Here is a 19,429-nt window from a genome sequence, read left to right as displayed (position 1 = left end):
TCAAACTCCTTGGTTATATTTTCAAACGTTTATTTCTTAAAACATATTAAAATAGTTATTTTGTTATATTCTGTGTCTAATTCTGATATCTCAGGTCTTTCTTGGTCAGATTCTGCGGGCTCTTGCTTGTAACGTTTTGTTTCCACATGTGCATTATGGGTTTTGACGAAACTCTCATTCCTCAGAACTTGATCCATGGAAATTTCTTCAGAGAGAATGTGCAAAGATTTGTACTTGTTTCTGCCATTCACCTGAGGTCACTACCAACCTGAACCCCCTTTAAAAATTTTGTTTTTTTTCAGGTTTTAAACTGTTTTAAGGCATTGCTTATAGTTACATATTCTCGTGGTAGATTTATTTTCCCTTTCCACCCAACACCAAGGTCCAAATGAGCAGATTTCCTTGCTACATCTTTCTTTCTGCATGGTATCCTTTTCCACCCTTACACTTAAAGGTATAGCCTTATGGTGTCCTAGCTTTTCAGAAAGGATTCAACACATTGGGTGAGCCCTTGATTCCATGTCCTGTCTCTCTCACCCTAACAGTCAAACAAGAGCTCAAGACTCACTAGTGTTTGGCAGGTCTGTTCCTTTATGATTTCAGTTCCTCGTGTATATCTTCACTCTCCCAGCTGTATAAAAAGTTTCCTAATTCCTAAAGGGAGGGACCATAGAACACACTTGTGTCATCTTCTAAATTGTTGCTCATAGGAGGAACAGTATAATTCAGAAATAATGATAACATTAACAGCATTTACTTATGCATGACAGGCCTTTTATTTTTCTTATGTACATTATCCCACTTAATCTTCCCACCAGTTCTCAGAGGTGGATAGTATCCACATATTACTCTTGAAGAACCTAAGCACAGAGAGGTTAAGTAATTTGCCCAAGCTCACATAGGGGAACTAGTACTCACCTCAAGGCAGACTGACTCCAGAGCTCACATTCTTAAAAAAAATTTTTTTTAATTTTTATTTATTTTTGAGAGAGAGAGAAAGAGAGCATGAGCAGGTGAGGAGCAGAGAGAGAGGGAGACACAGAATCTGAAACAGGTTCCAGGCTGTGAGCTGTCAGCACAGAGCCCGACGCGGGGCTCAAACTCACAAACTGTGAGATCATGACCTGAGCCAAAGCCAGACGCTCAACCGACTGAGCCACCCAGGTGCCCCATGCAGAGCTCACATTCTTTTAAGCATTATGTTATGGCCCAGGAGGACTTTTTTTTTTTTTTTTTAAGATAATAGTAGGAAATAAGGTACAATAGGAACAAAGTATGTATGGAGTCTTATATATCTTGTAGAATTTTGACATATGTGGTAGTCCCTTCATAATTAAGTATATCTTAGGAAAATTAAGGTGGTAGCAATAATTGAAGCTTATTTTTTTTAATGTTTTGTTTTGAGAGAGATCATGTGCCAGGAGAGGTGGGGACGGGGAGGGCAGAAGATCTGAAGCAGGCTCTGCGGTGACAGCAGCAAGCCTGTGGCAAGGCTTGAACTCACAAACCGTGAAATCATGACCTGAGCACAAACCGACTGAGCCACCCAGGTGCTCCAGCAATAATTGAAGATGGAAATCACATACCAATGTAAAATGATAGACTGACTAGATTAATGGCATCTAATGAAATGTCACTTAATACATTTTTTAGTCCAGAAGATAAAGGAATGATGTTAATGACAGAAAGTTCCAAATGTTTCTATATAAATATTGGTGCTGAAAGTTCTTTTGGGAGATGGAGTGTTAGCATTTTTTATTTACCTCATTTAAAAATTATTTTCTTAGAGGGGCGCCTAGGTGGGTCAGTTGGTTGAGTGACCAGTTTCAGCTTAGGTCATGCTCTCATGGTTCAAGCCCCGCATCAGGCTCTCAGCTGTCAATGCAAAGCCCGCTTTGGATCCTCTGTCTCCTTCTCTCTCTGCCCATTGCTCATGTTGTGTCTCACTGTCAAAAATAAATAAACATAAAAAATATGTATTTTCCTAGAGATAGAAGATAACAGAGTTGGCATTTGTACAGAATTGATATTTTTAATAATAGCTTTATTAAGATATAATTCACATATGTAAAATTCATCCTTTTAAAAAGTGTGTAATTCAGCAGCCATTCCCCATGATCTAATTTCAGAAAATTTTCATCAGCCCCAAAAGAAACCTCATATGATTGATACTTAGAGAGAAGTCCATCTTTTATCCGAAAAGAAGTAATATTCTTGATTCAAATGAATAGTCACTGACTTGTAATCATATTTAGCCAGTCCTCTAAATTAGGTCAAGATTTGGTGACAAAGACTAGATTGAGAACACATTGCCTAAGTTATTTTTCTCTTTTAACTATTGAAATCTTCAAGCATTTGATATACGGGTTTAAATAATTCCTTATGTCATAAACAAGATACGGCTCAGCAAATATTTTCTTTAACATGAAGTTTTCTTGGGGCGTGTGGGTGGCGCAGTCGGTTAAGCGTCCGACTTCAGCCAGGTCACGATCTCACGGTCTGTGAGTTTGAGCCCCGCGTCAGGCTCTGGGCTGATGGCTCGGAGCCTGGAGCCTGTTTCCGATTCTGTGTCTCCCTCTCTCTCTGCCCCTCCCCCGTTCATGCTCTGTCTTTCTCTGTCCCAAAAATAAATAAACGTTGAAAAAAAAATTAAAAAAAAAAACATGAAGTTTTCTTTTTAATATTAACATCTTTTTGTTAAGTATTAGAAAAACTTTAAAATCAAATCTGTTTAAACTACTAAGAAAATAGTTCTAGGAGATGTCTAAGGTTTGCCTAGAAACTTTAATCACTTTACCTTTTCTTTTAAGATGCCAGTGACAGTGGACGTTCTTATAAAACAGTCCTGGACCGTTGGAGAGAGTCTCTCCTTGCTTCTGCTAGTCTATCCCAAGTCTTTCTTCATCTCTCCACCTTGGATCGTAGTGTGATATGGTCTAAATCTATACTGAATGCTCGTTGCAAGATATGCCGAAAGAAGGGTGATGCTGAAAACATGGTGCTTTGTGATGGCTGTGATCGGGGTCATCATACCTACTGTGTTCGGCCAAAGCTAAAGGTATTTTTCCCTTCTTCTACTTCTTAGATTAAATTGAGTGATTGAGGTTTTGAGTGATAGATGATTAATGATCATTTCTGTGATTTGTCAGACTGTGCCTGAAGGAGATTGGTTTTGTCCAGAGTGTCGGCCAAAGCAACGTTCGAGAAGACTCTCCTCTAGACAGAGACCATCCTTGGAGAGTGATGAAGAGATGGAAGACAGTATGGGAGGTGAGGATGATGAAGTTGATGATGATGATGAAGAGGGTCAAAGTGAGGAGGAAGAATATGAGGTAGAACAAGATGAAGATGACTCACAGGAAGAGGAAGAAGTCAGGTAAGTCCATGCAATAAAATGAGAGTTTGTGAGTTTTATTCACACAGTGTCTTGACCTCGCAAATACAAATAGAATGGTTGGGGCCCTTGACTTTTTTAAAAACCGGTGGGTAATAAGTGGCCTGAGGTTATCCTTGTTTTAGTTTTATAAGCATTTGAAATTATTCCTGAGGAAGTATAGTAGCTATATGAACCTACCCAGATCATAAAATCAAATATGAGTTCAAGTTTGGACAGGAATACTAATTCAGACCTGCATTAAGTTTGATTTTACTTCATTTTATGCCTGAAGCAGCAAATAAGCATTCCAGAGGATATTCATGACATAAAGATGAATGCAGCTTCCCTGTGCCCCTATTGCTTTCTCAAGGAGTTATACTCGAACAAAGAGAGAAAGAGATATGCCAAGAAGCACATTATATTGTTATACTTCTACCACATTAGCACCCAGAAGGGGTCAACTTCTATATACCACCATACAGCCAAGTACTCTGCAACTTAGCAAGTGCCTGGCTATTCCAGCCGTGGCAGCACTAGAGCATTCTCCCTTTATTTGTCCCTTTTTAACATTTGAACCCCATTCATGTGGAATCAGGAAAGTGAATGTGAAGCAAGGGCAACTTAGAACTGACAAAGTACAAAAAGGCCAGTCTGAGGAGGGGTAAGTAGAAAGAGCTGCCCCATCTATTTTAAACAAGTTGTTTTTGTTTGTTTTTGTTTGTTTTTTTGTTTTTAATTTTTTTTAATGTTTATTTATTTTTGAGAGAGAGAGAGAGAGAGAGTACGAGCAGGGTAGGGACAGAGAGAGACAGAGACACAGAATCCAAAGCAGGCTCTAGGCCATGAGCTGTCAGCACAGAGTCTGACGCAGAGCTCGAACCCACGAACCATGAGATCATGATCTGAGCTGAAATCAAACGCTTAACCAACTGAGCCACCCAAGAGCCCCAACAATAGCTCCAACTAGCAAGAGCTATCGTCCCGGTAGATTATAAGGGCAGTATTTGTGTTAACATAAAGATGATATGGGAAATTCTTGGAAATATTTTAAGTAAACTGGAAGCCCAGGTATATGGGGAGATGGATAAAAAAGGCTTAATGGAGTTGTTTGATACTTGTCTACAGCTTAAAGGCAATTAAAAGAGTGAACCTAGAGTTGCCTGGCTGGCTCAGTCATTGAAGCATGTGACTCTTGATCTTGGGGTCATGAGTTCGTGAGTTCTAGCCCCACGTTGGGGTTAGAGTTTACTTAAAAAATAATAATAATAATAAAATGGAAGATTGAACCTAGTTTTGTATTTTACAGTAAGAAGCAGAAGATGGCAAAGAGATTCTTAACATACTATTCAAGAACCATAGGTTTAAGGCCTATTTTAGTTGCAGTCATTGGCCAAAACTGTAGGTTACCTCAGCATCAGTGATAATGAAAAGTGATGAAAAACTGTTACTGTAAGGAGACAAAAGAAGTGTATATAGAACTCATTGGCTGAATAGTAGAACAAGGGGAATAGAAATCTTAATTGCATCATTTCTCTGTACAATAATTATGTTTTCAAACAATATTTACAGCCCACCAAAACGAGGAAGACCACAAGTTAGATTGCCAATTAAAACAAGAGGGAGACTTAGCTCTTCTTTCTCCAGTCGTGGCCAACGACAAGATCCTGGAAGATATACTTCAAGGAGTCAGCAGAGTACACCCAAAACAACTGTTTCCTCTAAAACCACTGGTAGAAGCCTTAGAAAGATAAAATCTGCTCCTCCAACAGAAACTAAGTCTTTAAGAATTGCCGGTCGTTCTACTCGCCAGAGTTATGGCCCACTGCAAGCAGATGTATTTGTGGAACTACTTAGTCCTCGTAGAAAACGCAGAGGCAGGAAAAGTGCTAATAATACACCAGAAAATAGTCCCAACTTCCCTAACTTCAGAGTCATTGCCACAAAGTCAAGTGAGAAGTCAAGATCTCTAAGTGTTGCTTCAAAACTTTCTCTCCAAGATAGTGAATCCAAGAGAAGAGGAAGGAAAAGACAATCTACAGGTATGAAGAAGTCTAATTTAAACTATTCTTACCTAAGAAAATGGAATAATTTTGAAAGATTGAGTGTTGTGGGGTGCCTGGGTGGCTCAGTCGGTTGAGCGTCTGACTTCAGCTCAGGTCATGATCTTGGCTTTCATGAGTTCGAGCCCCGCATCAGACTCTGTGCTGGCGGCTCAGAGCCTGGAGCCTGCTTTGAGTTCTGTGTCTGTCTGTCTGTCTGTCTGTCTGTCTCTCTCTCTCTCTCTCTCAAAAATAAACATTAAAAAAAAAATTAAAAAAAAAAAGATTGAGGGTTGAGATACTTTGAATCATTTTTTAAAAGCTGTCACTAAGATACACAAAGTTACTAGGGAACAGCCCAGCCTGAAGTATAATGTTCATTGAAGGGGCAGCTAGCCATTTGAGGAGTAAGGTAAATAATATTGCCAGTATTTTTCTAGTAGTGTAGCAAGATAGTTGTGAAAAAATTTTTTGTGTTCTGTTTCTAATGGAGAGATTTGGCCAACATTTGAACAGTCTTGGTATAACATATTCTAACATTTCATTCTCTTCCACCCTTTCTACTTTAAAACACATATATTCATCATAACCTACACAGGCTACATTGGGTTATTTGGTTAAGTTTCCTATCTGACATACTGAATTTGGGGGCAGGGGAGAGCTGGGAGAGTAATATTGTTAGGGAGTAATCATCAGCTGTCTTTTTAATTCTGATAATCATTTTTTATAGTAATCTCTATCCCATATAATCTCTTTATTTATCTCTTCAATCCTGTTCTTTTCTTCCTTTAGTGTCCATAGTAATAAAACTTTGATATTTCCAAAAAAATAAAATTAAACATAAAAAGCATTACTGTTCCTTGAAGAATTATAGATAGGTTGTATTGTATGGAATCCATTGGTAAAATAACGGAAGACCCATTAGTCTGTATGTGCAGTCACCGGGTTGTTGGGTTTGGGAGGGTTCTATCAGGTAACTTGGCACCGAGATCTAATTTAGCTTTTCCCATCCCCTTATCTGTTTTGCTCTTCCCCAATTCTGAACTTCAAGCTACTTGGAAAAAATAGTACACCTGAAGCATTTGTATTCTAAAAAACTCTGCTAAGAAAAAAATTTTGTTGTTGTTAATTGATTTATGAATTTACTGACCTGGCTCCAAGGACAAACAAAGGGGAAAATGTATGGATTTACATTTAAGTAGAAAATTTAAACACCTGAATTCATAATATGAACTATGCTGCCCTTTTCTACTCATTCATACACTTTTCCTCTAGTTCATACATTCCTAATGTATTTCATTATATACACCTTAGATTTTATGAGAAAACATTTTAAGAAAGTCTCCATATAGGGGCGCCTGGGTGGCTCAGTCGGTTGGGCGGCGACTTCGGCTCAGGTCACGGTCTCACACTCTGTGAGTTCGAGCCCCGCGTCGGGCTCTGTGCTGACCGCTCAGAGCCTGGAGCCTGTTTCAGATTCTGTGTCTCCCTCTCTCTCTGACCCTCCCCCGTTCATGCTCTGTCTCTCTCTGTCTCAAAAATAAATAAATAAACGTTAAAAAAAATTAAAAAAAAATAACATTAAAAAAAAATTAAAAAAAAAAAAAAAGTCTCCATATAAAAAATAAGACTTATAGGAATAATCTTTTACTTCATTGTTGAGAATTACTTTTCTTTTATGCAAGGTAATCTATAAAGAGGCCTACTTGCTAGATCTGAAGAGGTTACCTTCCTAAGGATGTGTTTTCAGAAATACTGGAGAATTGCTTACTTTCATTTTATTATAGTTGAAAATGTATTTTTAATAAAACAGGCTAAAGAATAATGTATAAACTTTATAAATGTATAAAGTTCTAGAAACTTTCTTTTATAGTACACTATTGTTACAATATGTTCCCAATGATGGGGCATCTTGGTGGCTCGGTCAGTTAGGCGTCTGACTTCGGCTCAGGTCATCTCACGGTTCACAAGTTCGAGCTCTGCATCGGGCTCTGTGCTGACAGCTCAGAGCCTGGAGCCTGCCTCAGATTCTGTGTCTCCCTCTCTCTCTGCCCCTCCCCTGCTTGCACTGTCTCTCTCTCAAAAATAAATAAACATAAAAAAATTGAAAAAGAAAAAACACAATATGTTCCCAGTGAGTGTTCATTTGGAAATTTTATGATCAAGAAGGAAATAGTAGGGGTGCCTAGCTGGCTCAGTCAGTGGAACATGCGACTCTTGATCTCAGGGTTGTAAGTTTGAGTCCCACATTGGGTGTAGGGATTACTTAAAAATAAAATCTTTAAAAAATAAAAAAAGGAAATAGTAATTTTTGATCCAGATTTTCATATCTCCAATGTAAGTTAGTTTATCTCAATATATACAGAATGACAATTTTCTCTTTGAATTTAGGTGTATTTATAATACCCTGTTTAGCTTGTAGTGATCAAATATTTTGCTTTGTCATCACCTAAAATTAATTTAATCATTTATTTAGAATCATCTCCTATGACACTGAATCGAAGGAGTTCAGGCCGACAAGGAGGAGTTCATGAATTGTCTGCTTTTGAACAACTTGTTGTGGAACTGGTACGGCATGATGACAGCTGGCCTTTTTTGAAACTCGTTTCCAAAATCCAGGTAAGATTATTAGATTTGATAAAATGTGTTCATGTATATTATCTGATTTTAGTCTTCTTGGCAACTTTGAGGTAGTCAGAACTCCCGTTAGTCACTACATATTGGAACGTTGGTTCCTGTGTTGAAAAAAATGGCGTTAGGGCGCATTGTGTTCTCAGTCCTTTCTAATCCTGTGACTGATTCTCAACGAATAATGACAGTATGTTGAAATAACCTCAAAGGTTTTTTTCCGTGTAATGAATATGAATAGATTTAATTCAACTGAGTATCGTTATTGGTACCCTAAGAAAACAGAGATGGCCTAAACTAAGGGATTTGAGATGGTGCTGGAGTTCTTTATATACTTAAGGCCGTATGTGATATGCTGCAGGAGAATGTGATATGCTGCAGCAGATAGGGCAGTGTTATAGTGCTGTAATAGAAGTTATAAGGTCCTCCAGAAGTGGAGAAGAAAAGGAGATTGATTTGAGCATTTCAAAGGGAGGGAATAGCAGGAATTAGTTCTTTATAGAAGAACTAGAACTGTTTGGTCTGGTCATTAAGGAAAGGTAGGATTTCAATAGTAAGAAATAGAATAAAGATATTCTAGGAAAAGGAGACCCAGAAATGAGAATATGGGAAATGATGGGTAGTTTGAATGGAACAAAAGGTGTGTTAGGCACAGTAGAGAGAAATAGAGAAAGAGAGCACACAAGCAAAATCATAAGCTTTTTTTCCTTTTTTTTTTTAATTTAAAAAGAAATTTTTTATGTTTATTTTTGAGAGAGACAGAGCATGAGCGGGGGAGGGGCAGAGAAGGAGGGAGGGAAGACACAGAATCCAAAGCAGGCTCCAGGCTTCGACCTGTCAGCACAGAGCTCGAACTCACAAACCGTGAGATCATGACCTGAGCAAAAGTCAGAAGCTCAACCGACTGAGCCACTAAGGCGCCCCTCCTTTTTTTTTTTTTTTTTAAGTTTATTTATATATTTTGAGAGAGAGGCAGCATGCATGAGGTGGGTTTAGCAGAGAGAAAGGGAGAGAGAGAGAATCCCAAGCTGATAGCACAGAGCCCGACGTCAGACTATCTGTCTCACAAATCACAAGACCATGACCAGAGCTGAAACCAGGAGTTGGATACTTAACCGACTGACCCACCCAGGTACCCCAAGCTTTTTCTTTTCACAACTTATCTCTGATAAATTTTCTATAGGAGATATATTTGAATTATTTTACAGGTCCCAGACTATTATGACATCATCAAAAAGCCCATTGCCTTAAATATAATTCGTGAAAAAGTGAACAAATGTGAATATAAATTAGCATGTAAGTAATTTATGTTTTTCTCTGATAATTATTTTTGTTTAAAGAGGTAAAGGCTGTTTTCTCGTGATTTAAATGGTGTATATTAATGTGGTTGTATAGATGGCATCCCAAGAGGTCCCTAAAATGCTTGTCTGTGTATACAGAGATAAAAGATGCATAGGGATTAAATGAGTTTTAGATATTTTATAGAATCTGATCTTGATAGAAGTTCTATGTAATTATATAACATTCCTAATTACATAAGTGCATAGTTTCAACAAATCAATTTTAAAGCATTTATAGTTCAACAATTTTAAGTTTTAGTTCTACTACCTTGTTTCAGAGGCTTCAATTTCTTTTTTGGGGAACAGGGTAGAGTCAGGTCATTTGTTTGTCTTTTACATGAAAACAATATGGAGTAGAGGCTTCAGTTTCTTTTCTTTTCTTTTCTTTTCTTTTCTTTTCTTTTCTTTTCTTTTCTTTTTTCTTTTCTTGTCTAAGTTTTTATTTATTTATTTTGAGATAGAACCAGCAGGGAAGGGGCAGGGGGATGGGGGGAGACAGAGGATCTGAAGCAGGCTCTGTGCTGACAGCAGAGAGCCCAATGCAGGGCTCATACTCACAAACCATGAGATCATGACCTGAGCCAAAGTCAGACACTTAACCAACTGAGCCACCCAGGTGTCCCAGAGACTTCAATATGTAAAGAAAAAAGTGGGCTTCCGTTTTCTTAATGACATTTCCAGCTGTGATACAAACAAAATGTATATTTATAATTTATGTACTTTTATTCTAATCTCATTTGTTTTTTTCTTTCTAGCGGAATTTATCGATGATATTGAGTTAATGTTTTCGAACTGCTTTGAGTACAACCCTCGTAACACAAGTGAAGCAAAAGCTGGAACTAGGCTTCAAGCATTTTTTCACATTCAGGCTCAAAAACTTGGACTCCATGTCGCGCCTGGGAATGTGGATCAAGTTAGCACACCACCAGCTGCAAAGAAGTCGCGAATCTAATTTTGTCCTTCTGAAGGATATATTTGAGAAAGACAAATTGTTCATGAAAATGGAACATTAAATCATGCTCTAAAGCAGACATATATATTTATATATATAAAGCAATAACAACTGATTGACCACACTGAAGTGTGGCCTGCACTATATTCTCAATTTTAATATTAAGCACTCAGGAGAATGTAGGAAAGATTGCCTTTGCTACAGTTTTGTTCAGTATCTAATAAGTTTGATAGATGTATTGGTTACAGTACTGGTTTACAGAGGTTTTTGTACATTTTGAGATCATTCATGTGTCCCAATATCTCTGAAAATATTTTCTCACCTGTGATTTATTTTGTCATTGATTTTTTTTTTTTAGAAGTGTGGTATTAAGGGAGATTTGTCCATACAGATAAATCTTCTATTATAGCACAGTTTAGGAAAAAAAAGCATATATGTCTAAGATGTTTAATAAGCACATTCTTTCAACACTACACATGAATGCATCCAATTTTATATCCTTGAAGTGCTGTACCAATGCTGGCTGGAGATATTAAGTCTGAGTTTATTAACTAGATATTTATTTAGCATTCAAAATAATTTGTGAATTTGTTTTGTATTTATAAAATTTGTACCTGGAAAATGTTCTTTAATTTTTTAAACATTTTACTGTGTTTTTGTTTTATTTCTCTAACTTCTTTAATGAACAATCAGTAAAAGGTAACCCCTCCCTTTTCCCTGACAGTTCCTTCAGTTTTACAGAACTGTATTACAGGTTTCTATGTACAACTTTTTTTAAGTGTACAAATAAAATGATACATGTTTTTCAAGTATTCGGAATCTGGAATTTTTACAAAGCAGAATTGGACTATTGCATGTGATACATACAGACCATAGGAACTAATGTTTTATTGTACCTGAGTCTCTATGGCAGTGATTTGCATCTTTTTCTGCCCCAACCCTTGAGAGGTAAGATACCTCCCATGAGTAACAGCAGCAGTCTCTGATAGGGATTCTCAGTAAAAGGAAGAAAGAAAGTTTGGAATATGCCCACCTGGTTAAGAAACACCACTTAACATTTTATAAATTAAATAGGAGGTGCTATTTCTTAGGGATGGAAGACGTACAGAGGCCTTAGTTTCATACGACTAGCTGTTCCTTTTTAGAATGCAAAACGCAGGTGTCCTCTCTAGGGCTTTTTGTAAGGCAGTAGAATCATCCTGTTTTCTCATCTAAAATCTTGCCATATGTTCACAACTGTAACTTTTGATGTATTTGTAATCATTTCATATACCAATAACCAAATTTCTTAGAAAATTGTACTTCAGTATTTATTCAGGAGAGAATTCTAAAATGCAAGTACACCTCAATAGTAAATTATTACTTAATATTCTTCACTTTTTAATATTCATAACAACTAACATTTGTATGTGCTTTTCTTCTAGACAATAAACACTAGGAAGGAAAATTCTGTCCAACTAATAACTGTTAAGTCTGAAAGTCAGTCTTAAGACTTGGGAATTTATATGTTGCCTTTCTCGGACTCAGTGAAAATTAAAGACATTGCTTTTTAATCTGCCCAGCCAGATTTTCTTAGATACAGAAATCATTACTTACACCCATACATACCTGCAGTAATTGAAATTTTACACAGCAACAAGGCTAACATACATACATAACATTCATAGTAGTGGCTGGGAATGTAATGTTGACATGACCAAGAAAACAGTGTTATCCAACTCCGATTTTGAGTTTATGTTTTTCTTCAAGGAGACAGAACTACAAAATGGAATGGGTGGAATAGAAACATAATTGAAAACTCAAGTCCAAGATAGTTGAGACATTTCAGTGAGCTAGGCACCACTTACTGAGTTCAATTTCCGACCCCAGATAAACTATATATGTAAAAGCACTTAATTTGTGGGGCGCCTGAGTGACTCAGTCAGTTGAGCGTCTGACTTTGGCTCAGGTCATGATCTCACAGTCTAGAGATCGAGCCCCACGTCAGGCTCTGTGCTGACAGCTCAGAGTCTGGAGCCTGCTTCAGATTCTGTGTCTCCCTCTCTGCCCCTCCCTCTGCTTGCACTCTGTGTCTCAAAATAAAGACATAAAAATTTTTTAAAAATAAATAAAAGCACTTAATTTGTAATTGTAAGAGGGTGCTAGAAGGGAAAGAAATTAACACATCTTGTTATATGCCAAGCCTATTAATTTAGAAGTTTATATCCTTCATACCTAATAACTATGGGAAATGCTTTTTATGTTAAGACAATTCTGTAAGGATTTTCGTGTTATTCTCTCCATCTTTCAAGTGAGATTTTGACTCAGATGAATTTTTTTGTAAGTACTTGCCCAAGATCACAGAGTAAATGACACCAGGCTGTCAAAATTCCTTATTTCCAATATGCTAGGCTACCTCCAGGAAGATGAGGGATATGCAAATTTATCTCTGAACAATAAAAAAGAGTGGGCAGAAAGGAAAATGGAGAATGTACATGTATTCATATCAGATAATAGTCTACGTCACATGTTTGGAGAGTTATTCATTGTAAGCATAAGCTTATTTTCCTTTTTTATTTGTAGTTTCTAAGGATCACTGTCCTATTCTTCAGCCATGTGCTCAGAATATGTACTAAAGGGAGCATGAGAATAGGAAAAGCTGCTATCTTCCAAACTTTGGATTTAGTTCCCATGCATATTTGGCTACAGATCTAATTAATATTGGCTACAGGATCCTTATTAATATTTTAGCAAAATCAGAAATGTGTGAGAAGCCAAAATTTAACAGCTGTGTCATGCTTTGAACATTGTTCTTCCAAATATGTTCATTCTCTCATTTGCTATTTTTTTCCAATGTTAAAATATTTAAATGTCTTGGACTTTTTCTCAAGAGAAAAGGAGGTATGCTTGGACACATGTGAGTTCATTGTTTTAATTTCAAAAAAAAAATGGACATGGTGCTTAGGTTAATTTCACTAACAACATGAGGAAGATTGTACGTAAACCACATATTCTGCATTAGCCTTTATGCTCATAGTTCAGGAGAGCTTGCTATATTAAGCAAAGGTGTCAAAGCAAACCTCTAGATTAGAAAAAACATGCAGAAACATCAGTGTGTTCGTAATTTAATGGTGTACAAATGACTGAGCAGACCTTTAATCTTTCTATTCATTCTCTTTCTAGGTAAAAGTTTGTCTTGAGAGCCAGTGACCCTTACTGTCAAAGAAATTGAGAAAATATATTCAAAGTATTGATGAACAAATCTCTAAAATGTGAGGCTGTGATTTAAGCCTTTGATTGGGTCAATATTAGACGTATATTACTTTTCCCCAGTAATATGAAAATCTTCTCCTAGTTACAAAATTAATAAATGTCCATTGTCCAAAAAATAGAAAACAATAAAATGCAAAATAGAAATAAATTTGATGTATAATTTCTCAGATTATTTTCTTCAGTAAAAATGGATCGTGGTAGGGATGCCTGGGTGGCTCAGTCGGTTAAGCGTCCGACTTCGGCTCAGGTCATGATCTCATGGTCCGTGAGTTCGAGCCCCGCATCGGGCTCTGTGCTGACAGCTCAGAGCCTGGAGCCTGTTTCAGATTCTGTGTCTCCCTCTCTCTCTGCCCCTCCCCTGTTCATGCTCTGTCTCTCTCTGTCTCAAAAACAAATAAACGTTAAAAAAAAATTTTTTTTTAAATGGATCGTGGTATACAAATCCTATTTTAAACAGCTGTTTTCACTTTGTACCGTACATTGTGGATATCTCTGTTCTTTATGTGCTGTTCAGTGTTCTGCTGTATCTAAGGCTCACCTCGTTTGGAAACCTCTCAGATAACCCAGTCCTGCGTTTACTTAACCAGGTATCTGATAGTTAATTATAAAAAATTATAATTAAAAATTATAAAAAATTATAATTTACTTGTGATGTTTTGGCTAACTACTACAATTCAGTAACCATTTACATGTATGTAACAGCTGTTTCTGTTATTAGAGCCTTAAAATGAGTTAATGATCAGAAGTGACAAACTAAAAAATGGATAATGAGGCAGTGTAGCATTTCTACAGCTAATAGGCATATAATTTTTTTTTTAATTTTAATGTTTATTTTTGAGAGAGAGAAACAGCATGAGCAGGGGAGGGGCAGAGGGAAAGGGAGACAGAATCAGAAGGAGGCTCCAGGCTCTGAGCTGTCAGCAGAGAGTTATAGGCATATAATTTTAAATATTTTCCTGCCTGGGGGTGCCTAGCTGGTTCAGTGGGTGGGGCATGTGACTCTTGATCTCACAGTCTTGAGTTCCAAGCCCCATGCTGGGTGTGGAGATTACTTGAAAAAATAAAATTCTTTCTCTCTTTCTTTCTTTCTTTCTTTCTTTCTTTCTTTCTTTCTTTCTTTCTCTCTTTCATTCATTCATTCATTCATTCATTCCTGCCCAGGCTTCTTGTGGTATTTCTTCTGCCTGATCCCATGCACTTTTCACTGTTCAGTCCCCATAATCCTCTAGGATAGGACTTAGTGAACTTTCTGTAAAGGTTTAGATAGGAAATATTTAAGGCTCTGCCAGTCATCTGTCTCTGCTGTAACTATTCAACTCTGCCGATTGTAGCACAAAAGCAGCTAGAGACAATGCATAACTGATGCATGGCTGTGTTACTGTAAAACTTTATTTGCAAAAACAAGTGTGGGGCCAGATTTGGCTTTGTTTTCTGATCCCTAATCTGGACTAAATAATACATAATTTAAACAAAGAACAGTATTTAACAAACGGAAAGAACTCTTAATTTTCTTCACCAGTTCTTGCTCTGGCTACTCTTAAAAGTCAAGATTCACCTGTAATCTCATCTTTGGTTCTCTTTTATTTTAGGTCTACATACCGTCCCTGAGCAATTGCATACTGCTTCATGGTGAAACTTAGCAACTGCCCCATGCTAGATTCTACTTCCAGCCATGAAGGAGGAACGGGTACAGGATTTGATACCCTGCTGTAAACAGAAAACTGGACGAAATACATCAAACTTTTCGTATATTGCACAATAATCAGTATAGGACTGTTATCTCTGCAAGATCTCCCTATTACTGGAATTACCTTCCTAAATAACAAAACTAAGCCACTCAATTTCTTATTTATAATTTTCCTTTCCTGTTACCTCCAATGGGATTAGCTTGGCCTGTACAAGCTGACACCATTCTGTCAACCACATGTATCACTTCCCACTACACCATCTATGTATTGGTTCCTGTCACACTAAACTCTGTTGTGTCTCAGAAATTAGGACTCTGAAGACTTCATGCCTTTTCGCTTGCTCTGCCTTCCACCTGAAATGTCTCCCACTTCACCAGCCAGAAGCAGATAACCTGAAAACATCCAGAATACAGTTTCTGTTTGGAATGATGAAAAATTCTGCAAATGGATAGTTGTGGTGATTGCACGACAGTATGAATGTACTTAATGGTACATTTAAAAATGGTTAAAATGGGGGCACCTGGGTGGGTCAGTTGGTTGAGTGTCCAGCTCTTGATTTCAACTCAAGTCATGATTTCAACTCAAGTCATGATTTCATGGTTCCTGGGATCAATCCCTGCAGAGGGTTCTGTGCTGACAGCCTGCTTGGGATATTCTCTCTCTCTCTCTCTCTCTCTCTCTCTCTCTCTCTCTCTCTCTCTCAAAAAAACAAAAACAAACAAACAAACAAACAAAAAACACACACAACTTTAAAAATGGTTAACCTGGAAAGTTTAGGGGCACCTGGCTGGCTAATTTGGTAGAGCATGCAATTCTTCATCTCAGGGGCATGCGTTTGAGCCCCACATTGAGGGTAGAGCTTACTTTAAAAATAAAATGGGGGGCGCCTGGGTGGCTCAGTCGGTTAAGCAGCTGACTTCGGCTCAGGTCATGATCTCGCAGTCCGTGAGTTTGAGCCCCGCGTCGGGCTCTGTGCTGACCGCTCAGAGCCTGTTTCAGATTCTGTGTCTCCCTCTCTCTGACCCTCCCCCGTTCATGCTCTGTCTCTCTCTCTGTCTCAAAAATAAATAAACATTAAAAAAATTTTTTTTAATAAAAATAAAAATAAAATGGTAACTTTAGTGTGTGTGTTTTTACCATGATAAAATATATAAATTTTTTAAACACTCATAAATGTTAACTAAGACACAATGAGCATCTGTTTAAACTCATAGCTGAATGCACAAGAGAGTGGTTGGAAAACCATTCTGACAGTGACATGAGCTGAAGCTGTAGCTATCCCAGTGAGGGTAGGCAGCTGGTAAAGGAAAGTTGATGGACTTAATGTCTTAATACTACTGGGGGGGGGGGGGTGGAGATAAAACCTACAAATTAGACCTGAACTGAAAACCCACGTAAAGCCAAAACCGTCATAGAACTATACATTTATTAAAAATGTAGACTTGGGGAAAAAAATGCCAAAATGTGATCCAAAAACCCACAAAAAAAAAACAACTTTAAAAATGATCCTCAGGCAGACTTCTACTTCTTTTTTTTTCTTTTTTTTAATGTTTATCTTTATTTTTGAGACAGAGCATGAGCGGGGGAGAGGCAGAGAGAGAGGGAGACAGAATCCGAAGCAGGCTCCAGGCTCTGAGCCATCAGCACAGAGCCCGAACTTGTCAACTGCAAGATCATGACCTGAGCTGAAGTCGGATGCTCAACTGACTGAGCCACCCAGGCACCCTGGCAGACTTCTACTTCTTGGATAATGAAGTAAGTAAGCATCCTTTCCCCTACTCTTCCTGCTATAAAATTAAAAGCCAAAAACCCTAGATGTCATATATAAAGCAAACTTAAGACTGAAAGTTGTTGAGAAGGCAGACTGACTCGGGACCTTGGGATCTGAGGAAAGCATGATGAGTTACCTGGGTTTTCTTTTTGGCTCATATATCTAGATGAAACTGAAGAAGCTGGCAACTGGAAATTCTAAATAGCACAAAGAAAACAAAAGCCACAACAAAAGCTTTTCCAAAGAACCAGAAAAGGAGCAGCCTAGGAAGATAAAACATTTAGACAATAACCATTCCATTCCAGCCAAACACCACAGAAAAACCTGGCCTTACCCACACCCAAAAATCAAATGGGGAGCCTAGACTTCCACCAGAATAGGATAAGGATAAAATAAGGTGCCCCTACACCCCCACTGGAATGGTGTCAGTGAAGAGCAAGTAGGGAGCCTGGACTTTCATCCCCACCAGCCAGTAGTGAGGTATCTCCCGCCTCCCCTAGAGTGTCAGTGGAGACCAGGAGGTGTCTACTGACCACTGACCAGCAATAATGGGAGCCCCATTCCTGGTATCATTAAAGGCTGAGTGGGAAACTTGGACTTCTGCATTTGGCAATTACAAGGTAGTTCCCAGACTTTCCCTGTCAGTGGTGTCAGAGAAAGCTAGTAGCTAAGAAGATTTAAATAAAGTCCAGAGTCTCAGCCTACTTCAGATTCTGTGTCTCCCTCTCTCTCTCTGCCTCTCTCTTCCCCGCTCACACTCTTATCTCTCTCTCTCTCTTTCAAAAATAAATAAACATTAAAAAAAAATTAAATAAGGTCCACAGTCTCATAATACAAAAATACCCAGGTTTCAGTAAAAAATTACTCATACCACAAACCAGGAAGATCTCAAACTGAATGAAAAAGAGAAAGATGTCAACACCAACATGACATGTTAGAATTATTTGACAAAGGGGCTTCTGGGTGGCTCAGTCGGTTAAGCGTCCAACTCAATTTCAGCTCAGGTCATGATTTCACAGTTCATGAATTCAAGCCCCCATTGGGCTCTGCACTCAAAATAAGAAACTTAAAAAAAGGAATTATTTGACAAAGACTTCAAAGCAGCCATGGTACAAATGCTTCAATAAGCAATTACAAACACACTTGAAACAAACAAAAGAACAGAAAGTTCAGTTTTCTATTGCTGCTGTAACAAGTTACCACAAATTTAGCAGCTTAGATGATGCAAGCTTATTGGTTGTAGGTTAGAAGTCTGACAGGAGGCTAAAATAAAGTTTCTAGAGAGCTGTTTTCCATTCTGGAGTCACTAGGGAAGAATCTATTTCCATGCTCTTTCCAGCTTCTAGAGGTCCCCACATTCCTTGATTGATGGCCCCCTTCATCTTCAAATCTACCAACATGACATTTCTCTGTGCCTTTCTTCATAATCACATCTGCCTCTGACCCTGCCAGGGAAGGTTCTCTGATTTTAAGAACCCATTTTGATTATATTACACCTGCCTAGACAACTCAGGATAATCTCCCTATTCAAGGTCCTTAAATTAATCACATTTTAGAAGTCTATTTTGCCAGATAAAGTAACATATTCACAGGGATTCCAGGGATTAGGACATGGACATCTTTGGAGAAGAAACATAAAAAAAAAAAAAAAAAAAAAAAAAAGGTAGACATAAGCCCTAACAAATCAATAATTATATGCAACTTAAATGCTCTACATACACCAATTTAAAAAGTGGAAGGAAGGAAGGAAGGAAGGAAGGAAGGAAGGAAGGAAGGAAGGAAGGAAGGAAGGAAGGAAGGAAGAAATTGGTCAGGGCTCTGAGGGAGAGAGAACTGAATGGAGCACAGGGGCCTTTTTTAGAGCAGTGAAACTATTCTGTATAATTCTATAATCATGGCTACATTTCATTATAGATTTGTTAAAACACAAAGAATGTACAACACAAAGAATGAACCTAATGTAAACTATGGGTTTAGTCAATAATAATGTAAATATTGGTTTATCAATTATGACAAATGTACCACATGTATAGAAGATGTTATTCATAGGGAAAATTTGATGGGTGTTAGGAAGCATAACGAAAAGGCTCTATACTTCCTGCTCTATTTTATGTAAATGTAAAAGTGTTCAAATAGTCTATCAATCAAAAAGAGAGATTGGCAAAATGAATTAGGACACATGACCAGATTATATGCTGTCTACAAGAAATTCATTTCAAATTTAACTATATGGGTAGCTTGAAAGTAAAACGATGGGAAAGACAGAGTGCAAACATTGATAAAAGAAAAGCAGGAGTGACTATATAAATCAATATCACATAAAATGTACTTGAGAAAAATGAAGGTTAGGGGCACCTGGGTGGCTCAGTCAGTAAAACATCCA

The 19,429-nt window shown here is 37.7% G+C and overlaps 1 protein-coding gene across 3 annotated transcripts in view; it reads left to right on the top strand.

Annotated features, from left to right (window-relative positions):
* Positions 1–11,147, top strand: part of BAZ1A (bromodomain adjacent to zinc finger domain 1A) — a 123,739-nt gene extending 112,592 nt beyond the window's left edge. For all 3 annotated transcript variants that reach the window (XM_045059786.1, XM_023255656.2, XM_045059785.1), the window contains 6 exons: positions 2,811–3,058; positions 3,150–3,376; positions 4,946–5,415; positions 7,892–8,034; positions 9,252–9,339; positions 10,139–11,147. In XM_045059786.1, the coding sequence (XP_044915721.1) occupies positions 2,811–3,058; positions 3,150–3,376; positions 4,946–5,415; positions 7,892–8,034; positions 9,252–9,339; positions 10,139–10,335 (1,373 nt within the window). In that variant the 3' untranslated portion in view covers positions 10,336–11,147. The remainder of the gene's footprint in view (positions 1–2,810; positions 3,059–3,149; positions 3,377–4,945; positions 5,416–7,891; positions 8,035–9,251; positions 9,340–10,138) is intronic.
* The last annotated feature ends 8,282 nt before the right edge of the window (positions 11,148–19,429 follow it).

Source organism: Felis catus, chromosome B3 (assembly GCF_018350175.1).
Source record: "Felis catus isolate Fca126 chromosome B3, F.catus_Fca126_mat1.0, whole genome shotgun sequence".
NCBI lineage: Eukaryota > Metazoa > Chordata > Mammalia > Carnivora > Felidae > Felis > Felis catus.
The sequence above is the reverse complement of the archived record's forward strand: the minus strand, read 5'-3'. Positions and strand labels throughout refer to the sequence as shown.